Here is a 26061-nt window from a genome sequence, read left to right on the forward strand (position 1 = left end):
CTCTTTTCTTTCCAGAATTCAGATTTGATGTCGTCAGATGTTGTTGCTTTCCCCGATTTCATTCGTTTTATTACTTCCTTGGCTTCAGTTGTACTGACAGTGAAGCCCTTGAGTGTTTAACGTAGGTACCTATCGTGGAGACTTAATCCTACGGTCCTCTTCAGACACGGATTGATTTTGTGACCACAATCAGAGCCCCGCTGAGACAAGCAACAACGGTACTAGTCTATACCAAGTGCATGGCTTAGCATTCATGTTGGTGGATGCAAGAATTACCTAAATCTCTACCGAAATAAGGAGTACGGCACCCATGTTGAAACGCAACACCACGTCGAGGCCCGAGGGTCTCTTCTCGCTTGAGCATAACCACAACCCCCATGAAACTCCCACTACGCGGCCTATCGCAAACAACCGAGCTGTACTCACATACAACGGGAGTTCACCCGAAGTATAAGAGTCCAGCGGCTTTCCCGGTCCCCATGGTACCAGTATACCCCTGGTAAGGTTTCGTGACCAATTTGCCACTTCAGATGAGTCCCCGTGCAGACTCGGGTCTGATCGCCCTAATTAGGCCTTTGGAGCATTCGCCTACTGCATCACGGCCGTCAAACCAAAGTGAGTAAAGCGTCTCCCGGTGCCGCCACTATGGAGGTTCTCCTTGTCCACTTGGTTTTGGTTTGGCCGACAGGTTTGCCGCCCCGTCTTCCTCACCGCCACCTCTGAGCACCCAGTTGCACTGACAGGTGGAACTGCTCCAAATGTCAGCAATGGTTTTGGAAGTGGAGAATGAGCAAATTTTTCAGTTGAAGTTTGCTAGAAATATTCTCGCCATCTATCCGTCGTGGCTCGACGGTTGGTAAGCAAAGTATCGTTATCATTAACGCAACAGAAGCGTTCGTTTCGGCTTTTGGTAAGTCGATACAAATCTCTCTTGTCATCCCAAGTATCCAGTTTATCGTAAAGATTTTTGTAATGGGCCCCTCGGTTGACAGCGATCGTTTTCTTTGCTTTGCGGTTGGCATTCTTATAAATGTGCCAATTGGCGCGCGTTTTATCGTCGAGGAACTTATGTTAGAGGTGTTTCTTTTCACGGACCTTCATTTCAACATCGTTATTCCGAAGCCAAGTATTTCCGTTGATGTACCGCTTACCTGGCTTGGTGACCCCGAGGACTGCAGAGGCCGCTTTGTGGATCGTGTCTTTCATTTGGTTCCACGGTTCTTCCACATTCCTAATGGTTGGTAATCGAGTAAGTGAGATAATTTCTTCTTTCTTCTGATGAAATTGCGACCATTTAATGTGCGCCAAGCCAGTGCATTCCTCACGCTGTTTTATCGGTAGCTTAATTCGCAAGACGGCAATCAACGGTCGGTGAGCAATGGCCTCATAGGGAATGAATTTACAATCAGTGACATTCGCCTGGGAGTAGCGTGACCGAAACTGGCAACAGGTAGAAAACGCTCTTTTATATATTCGCAACAACACGACAAAGGTGTGAATTACATCCAAGTGAAACCGCCAATAGTCACGCTGTTCCCAGGGCAGAGGTGAGGCAGCGTCTGTTGAGTTGCCTTTGCCCTGGACGAAACCGTTAGTCCCTATTTTTAAATGTTTGGGTGCTATGCCCAAACGACGGAATCGTGGACCAAACAACATAAGAGTAAGTTGCTCTCCATTTGGTTCGGTCCAACATCAAGTGGATGTGAACTTAGGATTCCTCACTATCCTAAACAACAGCCTCCATGGTTTCATGCGTCAAGTTTTACCGGCCTTCTGGTCCATTCTGGGCCTCTGTGGATAGAAATTTAATATCATCACTTTAACAACTTTAAACGCTCATAATTCTAAAGCATTATTGACTAATATTGGAATCGACTATATACTAAAGCCTAAAATAAATCTTAGCCATTCATTCAACTGGATAACGATTAAAACTGGTAACATTCATCATCACTTGAATTAATATTATCAACTTAACTATTGCACTGCTTTATGCAGATGATGTTTTCCTAGCATCTAATAGCAAAAATGATCTCGAGCAACTTGTCAGCGGCAGTGATCTGCCCAGAACAGAGCAATTTAAATACCTCGTGTCAAAGCCAGCCTACGGAGAACTGCGTTATGAAATTGCTTCACGCATTAACGCAACCTGGATCAAGTGGCATTCCACAACTGGTGTTCTTTGTGATCGACGTATCAACGAATATCTCAAATCTAAAATTTATCGCAATGTTGTCTGTCCTGTCGCTCTCTATGGTTCTGAGTATTGGCCGACTATAACCGACAATGGGCGGCGTCTTGCGGTAATGGGGTGGAAGATGTTGCGTTGGACTAGTGGCGTGACACGTTTTGGTCACTTCCGAAATGAGGATATCCGAGATCGTTATGGGATTGCACCGATCGTGAAAAAATTGCGAGAGAGGCGTCTTCGATGGTATGATCATGCAATTTGCACTAAAGAGAATTCACTTGCCAAGATTGGTCTGAACATCGAAGTTGATGATAAACAACCAAAAGGCCGGCCGAAACAACGGTGGCTTGATACGCTGGATGGGGATTTAAAAGCCTCGACATTGCATCCAGATTAGGCATTTAATAGAGCCAAATGGCAAAACAAATCATGACGAACTGACCCCGAACGGGATAAAGGCTGAAGAAAAGAAGAAGATTGCAACTTATTAACGATGATACCCTCATAATTCCAAAACATTAATGACTAATATTGCAAGCTTGTAACACGTGTCCAATCTGTTTGCGCAGGCTCTGCGTTTGTAATTGTATCGGCTAATCAAAAAAGAATCTAACTTAATAAATTTGTATTTGGCTTTTTTTTTGCCATAAACGACAGTGTGTTTCCGGCAACATAGGCTAAGTGCCTGCCATCAGTCTCGGTGGTGTACTTAGTGGCTAGTATCAGATCAGGGGACAAACAAAACCAAACAACAGCAACGTATATTAGTTCTTAGGATGTCAAGGAAGAGGGCTACTTCAAAGGACGCGCCTGATAATTACCAAAGGTACCCAAAGCATCGGAAGAGAGTGGTTCATGGTTCCCAGCTAGCTCAATCGATAAAGTATGGGTATACCTTTCTCCTTATTCAGTGTTCATTCTTCGACGTATCGTCAAAGTTTACATCCTAAAAACTACTATTATTTTCAGTATTCAATTATGCAATATAGCCACCATTACATACGTACCCGGACTTTACATTTAAATTTCAAGATACAACCCTCACTAAATGACAACGCAGTGTATCAAGTCAAGTCTTCGTTGAAGAAACGCATAGTGTTATTGGCACAATAAAATTTATTAAAAATTAACAAATTCCGAAAATACCTTGATGATTTTCATGGAAAACTGACCACGTAGCTAATTCTGATCGACAATGATCAACCAAGACTAGTATTATTCTATGCGAATTGGTTGAGAAAGTGGGTAATGTACTTAACATTCATGCACCTCACTGTTCTTCTTCAGTGAAATTTCGTGTCTGGTTTAATTTTCTATGCCGATAAAGATAATATGAAAAGTTAGGACTCTACTCCTCATTGAAATTCATGACGGCCAGCAATTGAAACGATATGTAGCGGCAGGAAATTATGCACGCTTAATACTATAAAGTTCTAGCGGGAGATGAACGGTTGTATCTCAATTAAAACCATTTGTAGTTTCGAGTTGAAAGATAGTGATTTCTAAGAAAATGTCTATCAAATTATATCGCACTTCCGTCGATTAGAATATATGCAACTTGAAGTCTTAGATTGTAGTTACTTAAGTCCGGGCAATCTTACTCGTTGATTCCTCTGTGTACTTTGTCTATGTCTTTACGAAATAGCAATATTAAATCAAATCTTAAAATGTCATTAGTGTCTTCAGAAACTCACATGGAGCCCTCTCCGACTATAATAGATTATTTATTATAATAATTAAATTATGATGTATCAGTACAATAGCTGAATTGATCGAATGTCAATCTTTCGATTCTCTGGTTGCCCTATACTCCACAAAGGCGTGATCAGGAGACACAACCCAGATTTCCTTTCCTTGAAGGTAGGATTAGAATAACATATAACATATATGGGTCTCAAAGAGCTGAAAACATTATTAAGTGACCATGATTACCCTTATGGCCAGTAATTTTTTTAATATCTCATGTTATAAGGACAATTATCGTTTAATCCAATAGTATGATTTTCACCTTATAATTTTCACTAAACAAAGTCGATTGTGATATTAAACCAATTTTATCTGATATCTTTTCAGGTATGTCAACTGAATTACTATTATAGAATAAGATGGTATCCTGGAAATAAAGGGGTAAGACAGTTTTTTTTTATCTTAAAAATATATCATACAAAAACAACAGAAATTTCAATTTGGAACCCTACTCAACTTCCTAATTGATTATTCTACAAACCATATAATGTAAAATACTCATTGATATGCCTACTTGCATTTGTGGTGGCAGAGCTAGTAACTTTGAGTTAACAACTTTTGATAATAATGTAGGAAAGAAGATACCGATCTTCACCGTGGTACGTGATCAATCGGCCATGTTCGAAATGTTGTTGGTCACGTCTCCTAACAAGGCAAAAACAGAGATAAAAATAAAATCGTTTAGTTACTTGTTGGTCTTATTTTTCGAAAAGGTGCACCCGAATTCGATCTTTCATCTGAAAATATTATTCACCAAAATATTTCTAAGTATTTTTTTTCGGTTGTCGTTTGTAAGATATCAGGAAGAAGTTCATTGAATAGAATAGATAATAAAACTCGATGGAAAATTTTATCGAAACGTTCATGAAATATAAATTTTTGTAATGTAACTTGGTGCTGCGAATGTCAACATCGGTTTCTGTCGCGAATCTGGATTCCCAAAGAAATGTACTATTTTTAAAGTTTTGTGTGAAACAAAACCTTATTAAAATCGATTCAATACCTGTCTGTCTTTTTTGGCGTTAGAAGGTGGAAAGATTCAAAACTTACCGGTGGTTCCTACCATTCGGTTATGTGAGACTTTTACTCACCAAAACCACCACCCTCCGGGACTTCCTTTTCGTTATTACGTCGCGGGGCAGGATCAGTTACGAACTGCGACTCGTGTCGTTATTTACTACTTTCCTACGAAGCTCCTTCTTCCTCAGCAGATTGTGGATCGCCTTCATAAATTTTTCTCAGAAGCTAACATTTCATCCACGATATTCTCGAGTGACAACCGCCCTGCCATCAATTTCCGCCTCCGCTATGTGTACGGCGAACCTCGTGTAGTAAAAAACAACATGCTCCGTAACCTCCGGAATCATCTCGCATGATGGGAAATATGGAGAGTCATCACGCCCGAAACGATAAAGGTATGCACGGTACCCTCCATGTCCGCTTATGAATTGGTAGCTAACTTCACCGTGCCTCCGTTTGATCCATTTTGAGACATTTGGAACAATCCTATGAGTCCAGCGTCCTTTAGTTTAAGTATCCCATCATTTTTGCCACTTCAAGATCGCTTCACTTCGTGCTAATTGCCGACGATAGGTACAAAACTGGCCGATTGCATATGATGGGTCATAGAGCCGTCGACCGTCGTTAGCCAAGATATTGATGGGCACCATGACTACTACCGCACACGCTGCTTCGTCTGGCAAAGTCAGATGAGATGAGGAGTCGACGGCTTTGCCTAGGAGCACCTACATTTGGTAACATTCTTGCCAACAATGTAGCAACCCCGAAAGCCTTGGTTGGTGGTGGTACTATGTGTTCGCTAATTCTGATCTTTATTGACTTTTGCTTCCTTCACTTGGTGATCAAAACTGCTTCGGTTTTATGCTTTGCGAGCGTTAGACCAGCGTCTTCTAGCCAAGACCTTATTTCAAAAATTGCCTCGATCTCCTAAATATCTTTTGCCACGATAATCATTCCAATGTCATCTGCGAAGCCAATGATTGTCACTCCTTTGGGCAGTTGCAACTTCAAATTCCATCATACATTGTTATCCACAGGAAACGCCGAGGACTGGTCCTTGTGGAACCCCCCAAGCTGCCATGTCCATCGTCCGAATCGTAATATAATTACCTCTTCCGGAGCAATTCTATGACTATGTGCACCAGGTTTTTGGGAGCGCCCAATTTGGCTAAATCCGCAATTATTTTGCTCTATTTTGCAGTATTGAAGGCATTCTTCATATCGAGAGTAACCATCGGCCAAGATTTGTTGGCCTCTACTGCTTCTTCAGCAATTTTTGCCATCGTACTGATCGCATTGACAGTAGATCTATTCTTTCAGAATGCGAACTGCTAATCTCAAAGGCCACCCTCCCTTTCTGTGATCCGTACAAACCTATTATAGATGACACATTCGAAAAGATCACTAAAATGTTTATTTGGCTTCGGAATTAGGACAAGCTTCCGTTTCCTCCATTTTTCCGGGAAAAGCCTTCTTTGAGGCACGTTGTAAATGTTTCAACGAACCAACTTGAAACTGTTTTAACAGCTACTACCAGAGCTTTATCTAGAATGCCATCTAAATCTGGGGCTTTATTTTCTACACCTTTGCGGCTTCCAGGATTTCTTTAATTATTGCCTCGGGAGTTTCATCGGAATCTATCAGGACAGCAGGCAGGTTCGAATCATTCAAAACTGTTGAAAAGGGGGTAGTAATGATCTCTCGCAGCAAATCGGGGTTGATGATCGGTCGCGAGCGTTCACTCTTGATTGATGCCATGACTGCCTTGTGTGCACTTCCCCATGGGTCGGAATCCGCTTCCTTGCATAATCTCTTGGCTGATTGTAGTTCTTTAATCGCCTTCTTATATCGGTTGTGCAATTTTTCAGACCCAGGCCGGTTTCTGCTACGTTGACCGTGTCTCCGCTGTCGCTTTAAGGCAAACTTTGTGAACTTCGTGATTTCGGCTTTCCAACAGAAGCTGGGTATTCGTTTCTTGAGTACAGTGTGGCATGGAATAGAAGCGTCACAGGCTTTTTATATCCTTTCAAGAACCTTCGTCATCTTTTCTTTTGCGTTTCCCATCGTATGGCTTCCTATCTGTCTGTCGGTCACACCCGATTTACTCGGAAACGGCTGAACAAATTGTCATGAAATTTGGTGAGAACATGTGGTCTGTGACCCCCTTTACACACTTCTAAAATATAGTAATATGCTATTATTAATTTTGATTGCATAAACATCGAAATGGGATGTATTTTGAGGCCTAAATTTCGTATGGATGCACCATCATGATTTTTTACGATTTTTCGGTTAGATAGGCTTTGAGAACGAAACCTGTTTCACTTTTTGGGAAACTCATTTTGAGCCCTCACTCCCCTATGTTTCGCCTAATATCAGAAATAAGATCAATTTCGAAAGGTACTAATCGAGTCCTTCCATTTGATATCCCACATGACCATATCCGGCGACACTTTGCATTGAGTTTGAAGGAGGTCTTCCCATACATACGAAAGGGACAAGGTACATTTTTTTCACAAGACACCACAAGCACCGAGCTTCTGGTTTTGGCGATGCTTCAACTGGACGAAAGTGACTGTTGTTTTGATGTAAAATAATTTGACATTGGTGCGCCGGCTACTTATAATGTTTTTCTACTACTATACAATATTGGTCCTATAAACATCAACGAAATTTAGAACTGTCCTTGTTGAGTTCAATTAAAAGCTCTCTTCGATCATATATATATATAAATTTTTTGGACACAGAAAAAGGTTATTGAAGTTGTTGTTGATAATGCAGGGAGTCCACGTCCACTGGATGACGGATCAGACCACTTGCGAAGCAACTTACTTCCTCTCTTATGGTCCACCGACCGCTCTTTTTCGGTTAATCACTCAAGTTTCTAAAAAACGATGACTGATGGTTTCGTCTAGGGCCGAGGCAATTCATCTGACGCTGTTTCACCTCTGCCCTGGGAGCAAGGTGACCGAAAGTGGCATGTGTCCTTCTTCAGTGCTGGTTTTGTAATAATTATTACATTATTAGCTTAGGAGACATTGTTTCCGAAACACGTCTCTGCAACCCTTAAATAAAATCTATAGTTAAACTGGAAACTTTTCCTTTTTAATAGTTTTACTTAGTGGAGTTCACTTTCCATATGCCACTCCCATATAGCAACACAGAAAGAACAATAACACAGAACAGTGTTAACTTGATCATGGTGTTGAAATAACAGGATTTCCAGATTTTAGACAGGGCAGCGAAAGTAGATCTAGCGCTGTCAATGCGCCAGGCAACATCTTATTCAGCACCAGTGTCGGCAAAAACGACGCTTCCTAGATATACAAACTGATCGACAACTTTGATGCTCTGTCCGTTAATGCAGATATCGAGAGTACGATGATCCGTCAGACTGAGAACCTTAGTTTTGTTGGTGTTTATCTTCAGTCCAATTCTACTTGCCCCTCTTTCTAAATATTAATCAATTTGGCCAAGGTCTATAACGTCCATAATATCAGCGTAGTCGAGGGGATTGAGGAAAGATTTGGTCGTTCATTGAATTCCTCCACGTCATCCGGGTAAGGCAGCGTGAAGAACGTTATCGATAAAAAAAGAAATAATATCGGTGATAGAATGCAACCCTTTGGACTCCGTTCTGGACGTCAAAATCCTCTGAGATTTTACCTCGGTGTTAAACTTAACATTTTGCACCAACATATGTCGCTCTGTTAATGGCTACTAGTTTTTCCGGAATGTTCCTTCTGCGTACAACTCTCTAGATACACTCCCGGTTCACGCTTTCAAAAGCTTTCTTGAAATCGATGAAATCGATGAAGAGCAGGTGCAGCGAAAATCTAAACTTCGTGTATTGTTGAAAAATGATCCACAGGGTGTTAATGTGGTCAATGCAGGAGGATCCGAAGTGGAAACCAGCCTGCTCTCTGTCGATCAAGCTTTTGAGATGCTCGAGATGCTATTATATTTACAACGGCAGGGAACACACAGACACCCCTTCAATTGTCACACTCAAAACGGGTCCCTTTCTTCCATTCTCTGAAAAAAGTCGCAGATTTCCAATACTTCAGCAGATCTGCAGTAATTGCAGGTGCAGTGACAAATAACTTTGCGAGGAGGCTATCAAGCCCAGCTGCTTTACTCCGTTTGAGTGCATTGATGGCCGAAATTATTTCTCTTCTGCTTGGAGGAACAGTGCGTATCCACAGGTTGCGGTGACTACCCATTTCATTCACAATAAGAGGAACTTCACCGAGTGTGATACGGTTAAGAACCGTGGTGAAGTGTTCTTTCCACCTCTTCAGTTGTTCATCATCGTGGATGAGAAGTCGAACGTTAACGTCCTTCATAGGACCGTCGAAAAATTTGCGACCACATGCAAGATTTTTCGTGATGCGGTATATATTTCTGAAATCATTGCATTCTGCGGTATCTTCCGGTTCCCTAACCAGCACAATAACAAATTCTCTCTTGTCACGGTGTACACTATACTCTACTCTACTTTTCGGGATTTTGAACGCTTCACACTCGCCATCACTCGCATCGGTCAGTGGAGCTTTTAACCCCTTCCGTTCAGCGATCTGTTTCGCCCCTTCGGAACGTGGCAGACGTCCTGTGTAGCACCCGAAACAAGAGCATTTTTGATGGCGGTCCAATACTCATCGCTATTCTAAGGCGAGCTACTTAATATATCTGCCGTTCGATCAACAAGATAGCTCTCCCCTTGGCGAGTGACAACTGGGTCATACAATTGGTCGATGTTGAACTTAGGGATCTCAGCTCATCAACGCGTAAACGAACGTGAACGAAGTGACCATCAGATGATGATCCCTTTCGAAGCCAGTTGCGTACATCTAGGAAACAACTCCTAAATCTACTGCTGATCGCGAAGTGGTCGATCTAATTACTCGTACGGTGTCGGTTAGCTGAAATTCAACTAACCTTATGACAGGCTTTGCGTCCAAACAATGTACCACCAATGACGAGGCGGTGGAAGTTTCAGAAATCTACAAACCTCACACCATTATCATTAAGGTCGCCAAAACCGTGTTTCTTCATCACATGTTCAAGCGAGGTATTATCAGATCCCACCTTGGCATTCACTTCACCCATCACGATGAAAATATCACATTTAGGAAGCCTCCCCTGAACTGCATGTAATTGCGCGTACAAAACATCCTTCTCCATTATATCGGAAGTCTCATGGTCTCCTTTGGTGCATAGCTTTGTACAATTGTGATGCTCCTTAATTGGACTGGAATCGTTCAGTTAGAAGTCTACCAGAAACCGGCCCCCAGGTCAAGAGAACGCACCTTTCGGTAACTTTCAAAAGCAATCCGACACCGAATTCCAGTCTGCTACCACTTACTTTCTCAGAGTACAAAAGCGCATTGCCGCGAAAGTCAGAGGAATATTCTCCTGAATCCCACGATCTTACTTTGCTTAGACCTAAAATGTACAGCTTATATCGTTGCAATTCCCGCTTAAGTTTGAGAAAGCGAGCATTCTGAACAACCGCGTAATCGTTGTAGAGATCAGTCTCTTTCCGAAGCGTTTTTGACGTTTTGATAGCAACATATGGTAGTTTCAAAATTTGCAGGTTGCTATCCTACAGATTTCTATCCCTTGTAATCGCCTCTTGCGACAATTAGGGAGGACTTGTAGTGTATTCTTAAGCCCCAACTTGCAGTGCATACTATAATATAGATAAGGATGTATAGTGGTAAATTACCACAATGATACATACTGTTTCGTCTGATACTTAACTAAAGCCACAGTACACTCTCAGCGCAGTCAGGCGTTATACCAAACTTACTCTCTGATGGTTCAGGGCGTTGATTCCTTCCTTCACTCAGACAGGAGTCATGTATACCATGACACCCAGAAGCAACGCCACAAGTAGTCTACGACCGTATTTTATTCTTCTGACGATAGCCACCAACGTTGCCAGAAATGAACTAGTTTCCTCGGTACATAATTCACTTGACAGACAGGTATCAGACCACCGGGAGCTTAGGGCCTTATAGCAAGACTGCTCCAAATTAATTGATGAATAACTTATTATAATACATGTCGAAAATCTAATTTGAATTAGGTATTATAAAAAAATATCAGATATATTTGGAGTTCATGGACAATCGAGAATGAAACCAAAGCCTCTAACCGGAAACAGATTTAAATTTAAATTGAAAATCGTCCGTTTGGTCTATGAATCTATTAGCAATTGGTTGACCTTTAAGCTGATTTACGAGTTCGCCTGGGCAATTTCAATATAAACATTTGAATTTATTTACGCTGAGCAAATTCTCACAATAATAAATTTTGCGGTAATTGCCTAAACTTTATCGTCTCAATTCAGAGCCATTTTGGTCTCACTATACCACGCGCATATGAACACGATGCAATTTTTAAATCAAATTAAAAGTGGATTTGTGGGACATTGATCTCATCAACTATCGCGTGTATGATGCAATACGTAACATTTTTAATTTGCATACTCGTTTTGTGGTTTCTGGTAAAGCAAGTCGTAAGATATCTAATTACAACTCCGCCATCATTAATTTTTTCAACTTTCTTAGCTTCCTACTATGACATTTTTCCGTATTAGTCAAACACACATTTTTGGCAACAATGAGTTAATAAGATGCATTTCTTAAGACCTCGAATTCGTTAGTTCACTTTCCTTGGTGAAAGTATTCGGCTCCATTTCAGATTCGGGCAAATGTGACTCAGTCGAGAATCGGTGTGGTTCGCGAACACAAAAAACGCCTGAACACTGTTCTGAATGGAACATGCTCGACGGCAGAGTGTCAGCCTGCCGGCCGTACTATCGATGGCGAACCATCGTCGGTGGTGTAAAAGAAGTGGCCTCATAGGCGAGTCTGGCGAAGGAGTTCAGCCGGTCAAGTTAGACCCGGCCAACTAGTCAGCCGACATTTGAGCGTTCAAACTAGCTCCGCTAACTCGACCGACTGGCTGCTAGCCGCTAGCTGTTAGCTCCACGTATTAATGGAAGCCAGCTGTATTGTTGCTAAATCGCTGAATAAATAAATCGCTAAGGTTAAAGCTTTTTACATTGTTGGAGTCGAGCGCTGGATGCCAAGGAGTTTGGCTATTCTTGTTTTTCGAAAACTTGAAGGTAACAGTCGATAGTCGTGGCTATTTCTACGTGGAAGGCGCGAATTTTGAAATCGATGGGCCCGGAATAAACAAAGTCGTTTTGTTTAATTCAAGAGCGCTAGCTGGCATTTTCCGTAGAAAGGAAGTGGCTTGGAGTTCGATAGACGGGCACTGTTGCTGTTACGCGAACGAGAAATTGCAGAGCAGTTTTTATCTTGTTCGTTAACACATGTAATGACTTTGTATCTTTCGATAGTTCCTCAAAGAAAGATATTTCAAGTCATAGAGCAGAAAGTGAATAGCAAGTTCGTGTAGTATTCAGTGTAGTCAGTGAGTACTCGCATTAAGATTGTGGTTGAGTAAGTCCAGACCTTTATTCGGAGTGATTGCGTTTAATCATCAATTTATCCATCCGAAATGGGATTGATCTGAAAAGCCCATCAAGGGAAATTAAGATTACTCAACACAAATTAATATGATGGTGTCATCGTGCGGTTAACTAATTATCAACGTAAAATTGCAATTGTGTTTTTCCGTCTCAATTCTCCAAGTAATTGGAAAAGTGTGTGTCCAGTCATCTGAATTAGAGCACCTATGGGAAGAATAAATGTCGGGAGTGCTAGTGGCGAAATTATGTTGTGTTTTGTCCAAGGTATAACTGGAAATCGTCCGGTAAGATGTAACAGTTATGAAGAACCGCCGACATCAGCAGCGACTACGACTAAACGAAAATACGTTTTGCTGAAATCCAGGTAATAATCAGAAATGCACGCTATGCCATGTGCTAGTTCACATGATTTTGAAACAGACCAGATAATTACCAGGTAATGGTACTTTCGCATCTTATACAATCTGAGATGGGTGGCCTTGTAAACAAGTGAATTGAGTAGGTATCGGTTGATTCTTGAATGAAAGTAGAACAGCACAAAAAACTTTTTGGATATATAAAATTTGAACTTTTACGATTTTCTCAGGAATGATTGATTGAATCTCAATTACTAAGATTAGATCTGTGGAGCATAATTTATTGTTTTACTTGTGGATATTCAGGGTAATATTAGTCTGGAGGCCAAATTCTCTTATTTGGAAAAGTTCCATAGGCAAAGAGCTCCTCTGTGTAAGTATTATCATAAATATCTACACTGGATCTGTCATTAACATTTGCCCTATTTGCTACCATTTTCATCTTCTAACAGATTCATTCAATAGATACGCGAGCTAAGCTTTTGATTATAAGTCGCTACTTTCCATAATTGATAAAATTCTGAATCTTTTGAGCGTGCAAGTAAGGGCCACTAGGTTAATTCTTCGAAATAGAGGGAACCTTACTGCGCACTCGTTTTACTTTTCAAATTAGGGATTCATACGAAAAATGAATTTACCATTTACCTCCTGTCGTATTGAGTTATTTTTTAGAGATCAAAAAAGTAAATTGGACAAATGGTGATTTTCAATATACTACCTACCTTCAATTGTACGACAATCAACTTCGGACCTCCTTCATAAATCCCCCCCATTCGTCCCAATTTTATGAATTCATCCTACAGTTCCTCCAGGGCTTTCATGGCTTTTCTGTTGGATTACTGTCACGCATTTATTGTTTGAATATCCTTTTGAGTATTCTCATATGCAGCCTAAGTAGCTCGACGTAACTTTCGCAAATCGATCTTAACTGATGTTGGCCTATATATGATAAACGAAATTTTTTCAATGAAACAGATGCTGTCAATATGACGTCTATGTGCATGGCTCGTTTGGATCCAGTGTGCCATCATCATAGGGATGGTCCCTGAAGAGCTCTCATCATATCAAGCCATAATTTTTTCGACCAGCTTTTTGCTCGGTTTAGACTATTCTTAGCTAGTAAGTTCCCGTTAGCACAAAATATATGACCTCTCTTGTAGTTTTCCACAATCGATGCCGCCCCATATCATTCGCGGATGTGCTCATTTTGGAAGTGATGATAGCATATCAAGCCCCATTTTGAAAAATAACATCTTCCTCTCTATTATCGCGAGGCACCATTCATTGTCTTTGATAGTCAGCCGCAAAGAATACCATTCATGGAAAGTCACTTCATTCAAGTGGCGCTAATGCGTAAAGCAATTTTATAACGCAATTCACCGTTGCCTGATAGTATTGATTCGGGATACTTAAATTCCTCGGTTCTAAAAAAAGGGAACTTCAGTATCAAACGTACCACTCTGGATGCTGATAAGGTTGCCAGAGGATCAGCGAAGTTTAATGATGTTATAACGAAGAGAAGTCCGGGCTTGACCCAGCAGAAAGCTCCAGCAACAACACTTCTCAATATTTTCAAACCAACGCCCCCTCTATACGAGAATCCTTTGTACGTTGTAGTAACGAAGTACCAGAGAAAAATTAGTAAATTATTGCTGCCATTATCATTGAGAGTGCCTGTTTAATTGCGCTCGTCAAAAACTACGTTTTATTCAGTTTCTTCTGGAAATCATGCCAAATGAGGCGATTGTTCGACAAGCTGTTCAGGATCAACTTTATTGTGAGACGCTAGAAAACATCATCTACAGAGTGTAGGGTCCTGGATGTTCGATGTGACGGGTAACAGTGTCCAGGATCTGAACAAATGCACGTAGTGGTTTTGATATATTTGTCACATTTCGAACTTCTATTCTACAGTTCATAATAGAGCAATTTGACTCAGAGCACGTGTATCCTTGTCACTAGGTGTTGCTACAAAGCATATTTAAATAAGTTTGTGGTGCACAAGGTCAACTGCCTTTTTAGGATCCAGCAATGAAATGTAAGGCATCAGTAGTCCCTCAGTTCTTAATAAACCCTGTCCCTGGCTGGTTTCACGGCTATTTGAACGATATCGTGAACATGGTTGTCAAGAATGTGTTGAAAATCTTCGTGCTATGGAATAACATACAGTTCGGGCGGTAATTTGAACATTCTGTTGGACTGCCTACGCCATCGCTCCATCTCAGGCAGGGTCTGCCAAGTCTTATTTATCTTCCGCAGATATTGGTCTTATACGACTTTTTGGGCTGGATCATCCACACCAATCCGGATTAAGTGACCTGCCCGCCGCAACCCACTGAGCTGAATTTTTTTTAAAGCCAGACGGTCGTGGTATCATTCTTAGATTTCGTATCATTTCGCTCATGTAGGGGGTCAAAAATTCTCCGGAAAATTATTCTTTTAAACGCGGCCAAAAGTTTTCAATTCTTCTTGCTAAGAACCCAGATCTCAGAGGAATACATGCGGACTGGCAAGATTATTATTATTATCTTGTTCAATAAGAACTTCGATCCATGGGAAGACGTTTGGAACGGAAATGTTTTTGTATGCTGAAATAGGCTTTGGTGCACGGATTTCGTCATCATAGCGGTTATCGGCTGTGTCAGGGACAGCTTATTAGTCTTATCAATTTGGTCGGGATACCGAACTCTTTCGTGGCCGTGTAAAGTTTTACCCTAACTATGCTATCATCGATCCTATCGATCGATACGGTGGAACTACTCTGGGTACCTGGTCACTGTGGCATAGAGGGAAATGAAATCTCGGACGCTTTAGCAAAAGAGGAGTCAATCTCCCCTAAGCCGGAACCGGAGCCAGCAATTGGGGTATCAGTAGCATTGGTTAAATTTGTTTTCAAAAACTGGGAACAAGTTTCCAATAATGATAGGTGGCAGAGCCTAAATGCTGCTCGACACACCAAACTTTTCCTGCCAGAACCCAACATACGAACCGCAAAGTTTATCCTGTCGAAAAACAGGAGGAGGCAGGTGTATTGTGGGCATTCTGACAGGCCATAATTCACTAGCTGGGCATATGTTCAGAATAGGAATTACCAAAGATGATACGTGTCCCTCCTGTAATGAGGAAGCGGAATCCACGGAGCATTTCCTATGTGAATGCCCCGCCTATGGACGCATCAGGCATCAGATCTTTGGTGTCGATGTTCTCCAATTGCGACGGGTAGCATCACATCCACTAACGGAAATCCTGCGATACGTTAACGAATCCGGAATATTCCGTTAGACGGGGGTGGCGAGTACAATGGACCAACACGGCCTGAGTGCTCAGAAGCAGTAGCTTCTCCCCCACCACACACACACACACACATGCTATCATAGGCTGCTTTGAAATCGGTGGGAACATGGTGCATTTGCTGGCCATATTCCAACCGTTTTTCCATCGCTTGCTGCAGGGAGAAAATTTGATCTGTTGCTGATTTGTTTGGAGTGCAGTCTTTTTGATATGAGCGGATGATTTTCTGGGCGTGTGAGGCTATCCAGCCTAGAAAAATAGCGGGTATAAGAAAGTAGAAAATTCGACAGATGAATGAGTTGTGTACTAGATATGTATAACGGAATACCTATGACTAAATTAATCAAAATTAAAAAGCTCAATGGCCAAAATTGCGTTGGAACCACAAAAGATCTTTCTTTTTCTTTAGCCTTTGTCCCATTCACAAGCGGGGTCGGCTCGACGTGATCGATTGCGCGATTTTATTTTATCAAATGCCTGATCTGGATGAAATCATGAGGCTTTCAAATCCCTATTCAGCGTATTAAGAATTAAGACTAGAGAGATCAGCCCTAAGATCGAACGTTTTCAGCGCTTATGTAAATTCTGCACGACTAATCCCGTCGCTTAAAATAGGACTGCGACTACTTCTATCTTCGATCTTTTGTTGTCTACAAGTCTGCCTCTTGTCGGACGATATGACCGCCAAGAAGCCGTGGCTCCGGATTTTTTCTTGCTGTTTTTCAAAAGTATTCTGGTCTAACGGTACGACTACAGCGATTATGAAGGCGTTTGTTCTTCCTTGAGAAGCAGAAATAGATTGGGTCTGTTGTGATTAACACTGTGGTGGATCATTTTCCAAGATTCTCTGCGGATTATACTTATAACAAGGCTGGTAGGTTGCCACTAAGTTATACGCAATGCAAGGTTTTGATACAGAATCTTGCAGATGGAGTTATGACGACTGGTATACTCGGTACTATTCAACATCCTCCACGCGCATGTTACGTCCTAGGTGGTCTCCCCTTCACAGTTGCACACTAATAATTGAGGAGTCATGAAAGATGTATCGTTTGTAATTTTGTTTTTTAGAAGCGAAGCATGCTGAATTGCAGTTAGGAATGCTTCGGTCTCATAGAATAGTGCACGTTAATCAACAATTTGTTGGAGGCTTCGATGTCAATGCCTGGCAACAACAAATATTTTATATGACCTCCATGAATGGGTTTCTTTTTCCACATATCGCTCTTTTGTTGGTCTGAAGTAACATTCGACATTCCCACCCCACTCTCTGGTTCTGATTTTCAGGATACAATTTATTATCTGCCATGACGGTAGCTTGATGTAATTGGCTAGAGGATTTTTTCGGATTTTCACACGGAGAGAATGTACTTGATTGTACTGCAATGTTTTTAAATAAAGTACCTCACTTCCTCTCTGATGACTTGGTATAGTGATCCCCATTTTTTTGGCAGTTCTATTGTGCATGTTGTTGTTTGCCAGAACTATCTTTACCCGACTATTGACAGATTCTAAATCAGTGTTACTTTACTGTATCACTCCAAGCGTGTATAGAAGGACGAGAATGGCATATGAGTTGATTGCCTTGTTTTGTTTTAATAGCAGTCCAGTTTTCTAGGCAAGACCCAGATACTGTACAAATTCCGTCGTCTAAATGCATACCCTCAATTTGGATGTTATTTTGCCTGTATCTTTCATTGTGGGTATATTTTCCTCGAATAATTGTTTTCATGCGACATTTCTTCAAAATCAACTGCATGGTGATATCCCTGCTGAATTGGATAGTGATATCCACCAAAGAGCGAAGTTAATTCTCGTCTTTAGCGTACAATTTGAAGTCGTCAATATACATCAAATTTCTCAATGTACTCGACAATATACTATGTTTGACTTACTGATAGCTTCGTGCTCTAGTTCTTCATCACTGTTCTCAGCAGAAGAACGACATTCGAGTCGATTTCAAAGTTTGATTTATAATCGTTATAAGCTGCCGAGATATTTCGTTTTTATGAGCGCGTGGACCACTCATACGCGCTATCATTCACGGTTACCTGAAATGTACTTCCGCTCCTCCCACGAATTTCTGAGACGTCTGCATTCCTTCTCTGCTGTTCAGCACCAAGTGCCCTTTAACGATAGGTGGTATAAAATCGTCTTTTTCGTAGTATCTGTCTTCTATATTAGGTGCACTGTTGGCTGACAAATTACTCAATCTGTAAATCATTTTTCACAATAAACACGAAATGTTGTGAATCAATTTTTAATGTTTAGTTCGCTGATTAAGTCCAAACCCTCTTATCCTTTCTTTTTCCATCGATTTTTAGGACTTTTTAGGCAAAGATTTTCCACACCAATAATGATAACAGTTTTCAAACATATGAAGAACGCTGAATTATACAGGAAAAAATACAGCTTTGAAGGAGTCCAACTTAATGACGGACCGGACTAATTAGAAGGAATTTTTCCGCTCTTTTTTGGTCTACTGATACCTTTTTAAAATAGATGACTTTTGGTTTAGTCCAAGGCAAAAGCAATTCATCACACGCTCTGTCTCACTTTAATCGAAATAAAATTTTATTTTGTCAATGAATAGTTTAGCTTCCCACGAATAAAAGTGCTATGCCCAAACCTATGAATGAATGAATGTTTTTTCCATGGACCATTTCCCTTTCTCGGCCTCATGTTTCTCCCGGAGAACGATTGCAAGTGACGCTTTTAACATGCCTGTAGGTACTCATTAGCCCCCATTTCATACCTTCGCGTCATGTAGTCAACCCGCCTTTAAGAAACGTTGCTGATCAGTACTTCCTCTAGTCGGAGAATTAAAAACAAATCAATGCGTAAGATTCGCCTTATTTTAGTAAGTAATATTTACAGAAAAAGGCATCACATTTTAGCTTCTTATTTCTGGAGTTTTTCAAATTTTCCCAGAGCAGCCAAAGTAATAACGTCATTCAATAAATATGTGTCCTGAAAAAAAGATATGTAGGGGTGTGTCAATGCTATCATAAGTTGTCATACACATATCCGTCAACTGTCAGATCCTGGCTGTCAATCTACAGTCATAATTTCAATTCCGCGTGTTTGTAATTTGAGTTAAATAAAAAGTTTAATTGTTAGCTACAAATCGCGTTTAATTTACAAACGTTTACACCCAATAGCTACAGTGGTGACCCCGGAAACTATTTTCTAAAAAAATTTTCCCAAAATCGCTATACCTGAGTCGGATGCCGACAAATTCAGCGAGGCGTCGGATGCATTGCCAATCAACGAGGAAATCGCCGAAATTCGTAAAGTCAAATTTCCCGAATTTTGGAAATCTCGACCGGCGCTCTGGTTCGCCCAAATCGAGGCCCAATTCCTCGTTCACAACATTCGATCCGATCAGACCAAATTCAATAAACTCGTTTGTGAACTAGACTATTCCATTCTCGAACAAGTCGCCGATATCATCGAGTCCCCACCCGAAAAAGATCGCTACAACATGATTAAAACACGTCTCATCAAACAGTTTACTGAATCCGAAGGCAAACGACTCCGAAAATTGCTAAACGATGTCGAACTGGGTGATCAAAGACCATCCGGTTCGCTGCGCAAAATGAAACTGCTCGCAGGAGATAAAGTTGGATCCGAACTGTTACAATCGATATGGATGCAACGGCTTCCCGAAAATATCCGCGCTATTCTTGCCTCGATGGACAGCACCGATAACGACAAACTCGCTGAGATCGCTGACAAGATTTTAGATGCCCGTGAACCCCAAATCGAATTCGTTCAGCAGCTTTCCACGAATACTTTTAATGATCTAAACTCATTGAAAGAGGAAATCCGATCGCTGCGTGCAGAAATACAAAACCTCAAACGTGATCGAAGCTCTCAATTTCACGAATCTCGAAGTCGTAATCGCAGTTCGTCGCAAAACAGACAAAAATCGAGGTCAGCAACACGCAATTTTCCACAAATATGTCGCTATCATCGAAAGTTCGGCGCAGCAGCGATAAAGTGCATCAAGCCATGCACATATACAAACCCGGAAAACTAGCAAAGTCGTTGTTGAATGAGGCGACCAGCAACGACTGCCTAGAAAATCGCCTATTTATTGCCGACAAAACAACCAACATACGCTATCTCATAGATTCAGGTGCCGGAATTTCTGTTTTTCCCCGAAGGCTGATTCGCGAAACTTTAAAACCGAAAAGCCTACGTCTCTTCGCTGCCAACGGTTCCACCATTTCGACCCTCGGAGAAAAACTGATATGTTTAAATCTCGGCCTCCGTCGGCCATACAAATGGATTTTCCAAATTGCTGATGTCGCCCGTCCGATACTGGAAGCCGATTTTTTAAAACAACATGGACTGTTAGTCGATGTATTAAACAAACGTCTCATTGACACCACGACAAAACTCGGAACGTCTTGTGTTGTCAAAAGAACGACCCACAGTGGAATTTTCACCGTTCACAACGACTCCCCGTATCACGAACTACTGAAACAATTTCCTAGTATAACGAACCCGAGCTCAATTAACAAAAAGCCTGCAAGTAACGTTCGACACTTTATAAAAACCGCCGGCCCTCCCGTAGCAGCTCGTGCTAGGCGTCTTACACCAGATAAGTTGGAAATAGCTCGGAAAGAATTCGAATATATGTTGGAGCAGGGCATTTGCCGCCCATCTTCGAGTCCTTGGGCTAGCCCGTTACATTTGGCCCCCAAGAAAGACGGATCCTGGCGACCCTGCGGGGACTACCGCGGGCTAAACGCTGTCACAGTTCCAGACAGATATCCGATCCGTCACATTCACGACGCAACTGCGGGTTTGGCAGGTAAGAAAGTTTTCTCAAAAATCGACCTCATACGTGCGTTCTATCAAATATTAATGGCTGAAGAAGATATTGAGAAGACTGCCGTCATTACCCCTTTCGGCCTCTTTGAATTTCTGGTCATGACGTTCGGTCTGAGGAATGCAGCCCAGACTTTCCAAAGACTAATGGACGAAGCTCTTCGAGGCCTAGACTTTGCAGTCAGCTACATAGATGACATTTTAATTGCGTCCGACAACTTTGAACAACATCTCGAACACTTGCGATTAGTTTTTGAGCGTTTGGAAAAATTTGGCATTGTCATCAATCTTTCGAAATGTGTCTTTGGAGCCCAACAAATCGAATTTCTCGGTCACTTGATCGACGCAAACGGAATTCGCCCAATACCGTCACGTGTTGAAGCCATCTGTAACTTAAAACGACCAACAACAGTCAAGGAGTTACGACAAGCACTTCTATAGACGTTTTTTGAAAAATTCCGCAACTACGCAAGCACCACTCAACGAATTTTTGAAGGGCAGCAAGAAGAACGACACACGAACAATTGACTGGACAACGGAAACCATCAACGCGTGGGAATCATGCAAAACTGACCTCGCGAACGCCACTCTTTTAGTGCATTTTAAACCAAACGCCCCGCTTTCAATTACCACTGATGCCTCTGATGTAGCCATCGGCGCGTCTTTAGAGCAGTATCAAGACGGAGAGTGGAAACCATTGGCGTTTTTCAAACGAAAACTCAGCCCAGCAGAAAAGAAATATAGCACCTACGATCGAGAGCTGCTAGCTATCTTCGCCACTATCAAACACTTCCAATATATACTGGAAGGATCAAATTTTTGCATAAAAACCGATCACAAGCCTCTCGTTTATGCTTTTTCTCAAAAACCGAATTATGCTTCGCCTCGTCAAGTACGCCAGCTAAATTACATATCGCAATTTTCAACGCATATCAGCCACGTACCAGGAAAGAGCAACGTAGTCGCCGACTCACTATCACGAGTTGACGCCATTTCCATGCCATCTTCGTTCACCGCAGACAAACTATCGCATGAACAGCAACAAGATCAAGAACTTCAAGCCTTACTAAATAGCAACACAACATCATTAAAACTACAAGCAATACAGACTGCAGGACAACTTCCAGTTTATTGTGATGTAACCGACAGTAAAGTCCGACCATACATCCCTACCCAACTTCGACGAAAAGTATTCGACACTATTCACCAGCTCGCTCATCCAAGCGGGCGTTCCACATCGCGACACATTTGCAACAAATTCATCTGACCGAATATGCGTAAAGACATCCTGTTATGGTGCCGAACATGCATACCGTGCCACCGTTCGAAGGTAAGCAGACACACGAAGAACGTTCCTCAGCATATCACCATTCCCGATGGTCGATTCGATCAGGTACACATCGACATAGTTGGCCCGTTGCCACTCTCGAAAGGTTTCAAATATTGTTTGACGATGATAGATCGATTCTCTCGTTGGCCGGAGGCAATACCGATAAGCGATCAGACAGCGAATACAGTCGCCTAAACTTTTTACAACAATTGGATAGCCAGATTCGGAGTGCCACGAATAATTACAACGGATCAAGGATCCCAGTTTGAATCGGCACTATTCCAATCACTCGCGAAACTAATCGGTTGCGAACGAACAAGAACCTCGGCATACCATCCAGCTTCCAACGGCATTCTTGAGAGATGGCATCGTTCCCTGAAAGCAGCAATAATGTGTTACGGAAACAAAAGCTGGGTCGATTCTTTACCAACCATTCTACTTGGACTACGATCGTGTTACAAGGATGATTTAAACGCATCATGTGCCGAGCTCATGTATGGATCCACTGTACGACTGCCAGGTGAATTCTTCGATGATCAAACTGTTGACGATAATAAGCTCAATTCGTGAATCAACTACGAGAACAAATGCGTAATATTCGTCCAACACAATCAGCACATCACAACAAACCTGTCGAATTCGTACACCGAAACTTAAGTTCTGCCACACACGTATTTCTACGAGATGATCGAGTTCGTACATCATTATCGCCACCTTACTCAGGTCCGCATCCTGTTATCGAACGAATCACCAATCGTCTATTTCGAATCGAAGTTAATGGAAAGAACTTCAACGTCTCAACAGAACGACTAAAGCCAGCCTTCTTCCTGAATGATGAAAATAAAACTCACCAGGATCTTAAACGAACATATTTGTATTCCAGACCACCACCGAAACACACTTATCCTCCAGCGAAAAGTCATCGTGACGGCAATGTCACTCGGGGGAGAGTGATGTAGGGGTGTGACAATGCTGTCATAAGTTGTCATACACATATCCGTCAACTGTCAGATCCTGGCTGTCAATCTACAGTCATAATTTCAATTCCGCGTGTTTGTAATTTGAGTTAAATAAAAAGTTTAATTGTTAGCTACAAATCGCGTTTAATTTACAAACGTTTACACCCAATAGCTACAGATACAAGGCGTTGTCGAAATATTCATCTATACAATGAATAGAAAATATTTTTTTTTATATAGGAACGTCCGTTTTTATTCGCTATTATGTAATAGGTTCTACCTTATTTTCATGGCCCTTCGGTATAATGAAGGATTTCTCCTCTTTCTCTCTTTCTTTTCTTCTAAAATATTATTGATTTTTATTATTCATCTTGAAGATATTATACTATCATCATTTCTCAGTAGTAAAATTTAAAATTTGCGAACAGAGTCCCAAGCTTTGGACTATTTCTTATTTGTTTCCTTTCTAAATTAAGAAAGGGACGAACGGGAAGACAAATTCTCCAGAAATTTGCAATCTCGTTTTCAGTTTCTAGTAGGTAGTAGGCCAGATCAACGAAAATAATTTCCATGCCCTCAAATCTATTCAAGTCCTACAAGGATGGTTATGCTTGAAGAAAACAACCTTTTGATGTGGATAATGAGACTGTTTGGCCTGGAATTGAAAATGTCGGCCCGCAATAATACAAACTACAGCAAACAATGCATTTTACTGGGTATCCTAATCTCGCAAATTCCTCAGGAGCGACAAGACTAATTAGGACTATTCAAAAAATTCTTTGGCTGAAATAACAATTTGGATTATTTAAATTGTTCACAGTTCCAATTTTACTTCTTACCCCTCTGGCAAGGGTCGGTTTTTCATCCTGTTTGACGTTGATGAAGGGACTCGCGGACAGATTTATAGTGACAACTGTATGGGGTTCTGCTCAACATTCCGAATGCAAATGTTATTTGTTTGAAATCTCCACTACAGGAATGTGTTTTCAGTTAAGCACTTATCTGGAATATAACGTACTAACTTTTGAAAGTGATACAGTAAACCGTTTGATGTGAGGAACGTTTCTATCTCATAGAAAAATATGCTGGCAACAACAAATTCTTGACAGGTTTGTTTGTAGGTGGTTGCCTCTAGTCACATCTTTGTCTTCTACAGAATGGAAATAGTTAATGGAGAGATATAATTAACCATCTGCCCTGAAGCTTGAGGTTGACCATCTGCCTGATGTGATTGACTAGAAATTGGATACAAAATCTGAAGGTTATATAATGGTTTTCATCGAGCTCATAATTTATTCTACGGACTCATTTCAGGTTTTTCGCAGATCTATTAATATGGTTTCCAAGAACTACTTTTTTCGTTTACCGAAAAGTTCCAAATTATTATTGATTTGCCATCCATGTGAATAATAAAGTATTTATTACCATGCTGACAATAACGCACAAATTAAACAATCCGTTTCCTTACCCTACCTTATATATTTTCATTCAACTATTTCCCTAAAGTTAGTTATATAATGTCACTATTAAGCTAGATCCATACTCAATAAGGAGCAAAATTGGTTTTCGTCTTTGGAATGCAGTTGGATATTGGCCATATATGTATGTTTGTCAAGTGACGTGATTCGCCTACTTTTCTTCACACGCCAAAAATTCTTCGGAGGATTCTTCTCTCGAACACGGCGAAGAGTTCGCAATTTTTCTGGCCCCAAGTTTCCGAGGAATACATGAGGACTGGCAAGATCATAGTCTTGTACAGTAAGAGCTTTGACCCTATGGTGAGACGTTTCGAGCGGAACAGTTTTTGTAAGCTGAAATAGGCTCTGTTGGCTGCCAATAACCGTGCGCGGATTTCATGGTCGTAGCTGTTATCGGTTGTGATTTTCGACCCTAGATAGGAGAAATTATCAACGGTCTTAAAGTTGTAGTCTCCTATCCTTATTCTTCCTGTTTCACCAGTGCGGTTTGATGTTTGGTTTTCGGTGCTGACGTTGCCACCATATATTTTTTTATTAGGTTCATTCATGTGCAGTCTCTCGATGAACAGATGGTGCAACTAATGTCCATATTCCAACAGTTTTTCCATCGCTTGTCGCAGAGAGAAAATCTGATCTGTTGCCTGGAGTGAAGCCTCTTTAGTATGGGCCAATGATGTTCTGAGCGCATGGGGGTATCCGGCCTAGCAAGATAGCGGAGAATATCTAATAAATGGTACTCAGCAACGTGATACCTCTATAATTGCTGCACTGTGTGATATCTCCCTTTTTATGTATGGGACACACGTTGAGCACAAGTTGATGAACCACTTGGTGTCGCCTCCATATTTAACCATTTCGACTGTAATTCCATCGGCTCCTGGCGACTTATGATTTTTAAACCGATGAATTGCACGAACTGTTTCTCCTGTACTTGGCGCTATTTGTCCGTCGTCTTCAGTTTGCGGGACCTCCAACTCGCCGATGTTCTGGTTGTTCAATTCATCAAAGTACTCAACCCATCGCTCCAATATGCCCATTCTGCCGGAAATCAGAGTTTCCTCTTTGTCTCGGCAGCATGTACATCGAGGTGTGTAAGGCTTCATCCTGCTGACTTGTTGGTAAAATTTGCGCGCCTGGTGCGGTTGCTCTCTGTAGTTTTCGAGTTCACAGACCTGTTGTTTCTCCCAGGCTTCCTTTTTCCGTCTGTGAAGTGGATTCTCCGTTCGACGGAGTTCGTGATAAGTCTCTGGGCGTGCGCGCGTTCTTTGAGAATGTAACATTACTCGGTATGCAACATTCTACCATTCCGTTGCTAGCTTACATTCATCGTCAAACCAGCGGTTCCGA

General features: G+C 41.4%; 1 protein-coding gene and 1 long non-coding RNA gene across 7 annotated transcripts in view; one reads left to right on the forward strand and one right to left on the reverse strand.

Moving 5' to 3' along the window:
• LOC119653704 (GRAM domain-containing protein 2B-like) overlaps nt 1-26061 on the forward strand; it is a 249100-nt gene that overhangs the window by 127890 nt on the left and 95149 nt on the right. Inside the window, exon 1 of one of the 6 annotated variants that reach the window (XM_038058583.1) lies at nt 11856-12825. The exons of the other annotated variants lie outside the window; for them this stretch is intronic. Within the exon in view, the coding sequence (XP_037914511.1) occupies nt 12668-12825 (158 nt within the window). The 5' untranslated portion in view covers nt 11856-12667. Of the gene's footprint in view, nt 1-11855; nt 12826-26061 lie in introns of those variants that run through there. 6 annotated transcript variants of the gene reach the window in all.
• LOC119653710 lies at nt 22834-23160 on the reverse strand. The gene is made up of 3 exons (XR_005249746.1): nt 23129-23160; nt 22908-23035; nt 22834-22852 (listed from the first exon to the last, which is right to left on the reverse strand). It is a non-coding gene; the product is annotated as an uncharacterized LOC119653710 (long non-coding RNA).

Source organism: Hermetia illucens, chromosome 4 (genome assembly GCF_905115235.1).
Source record: "Hermetia illucens chromosome 4, iHerIll2.2.curated.20191125, whole genome shotgun sequence".
Taxonomy (NCBI): domain Eukaryota; kingdom Metazoa; phylum Arthropoda; class Insecta; order Diptera; family Stratiomyidae; genus Hermetia; species Hermetia illucens.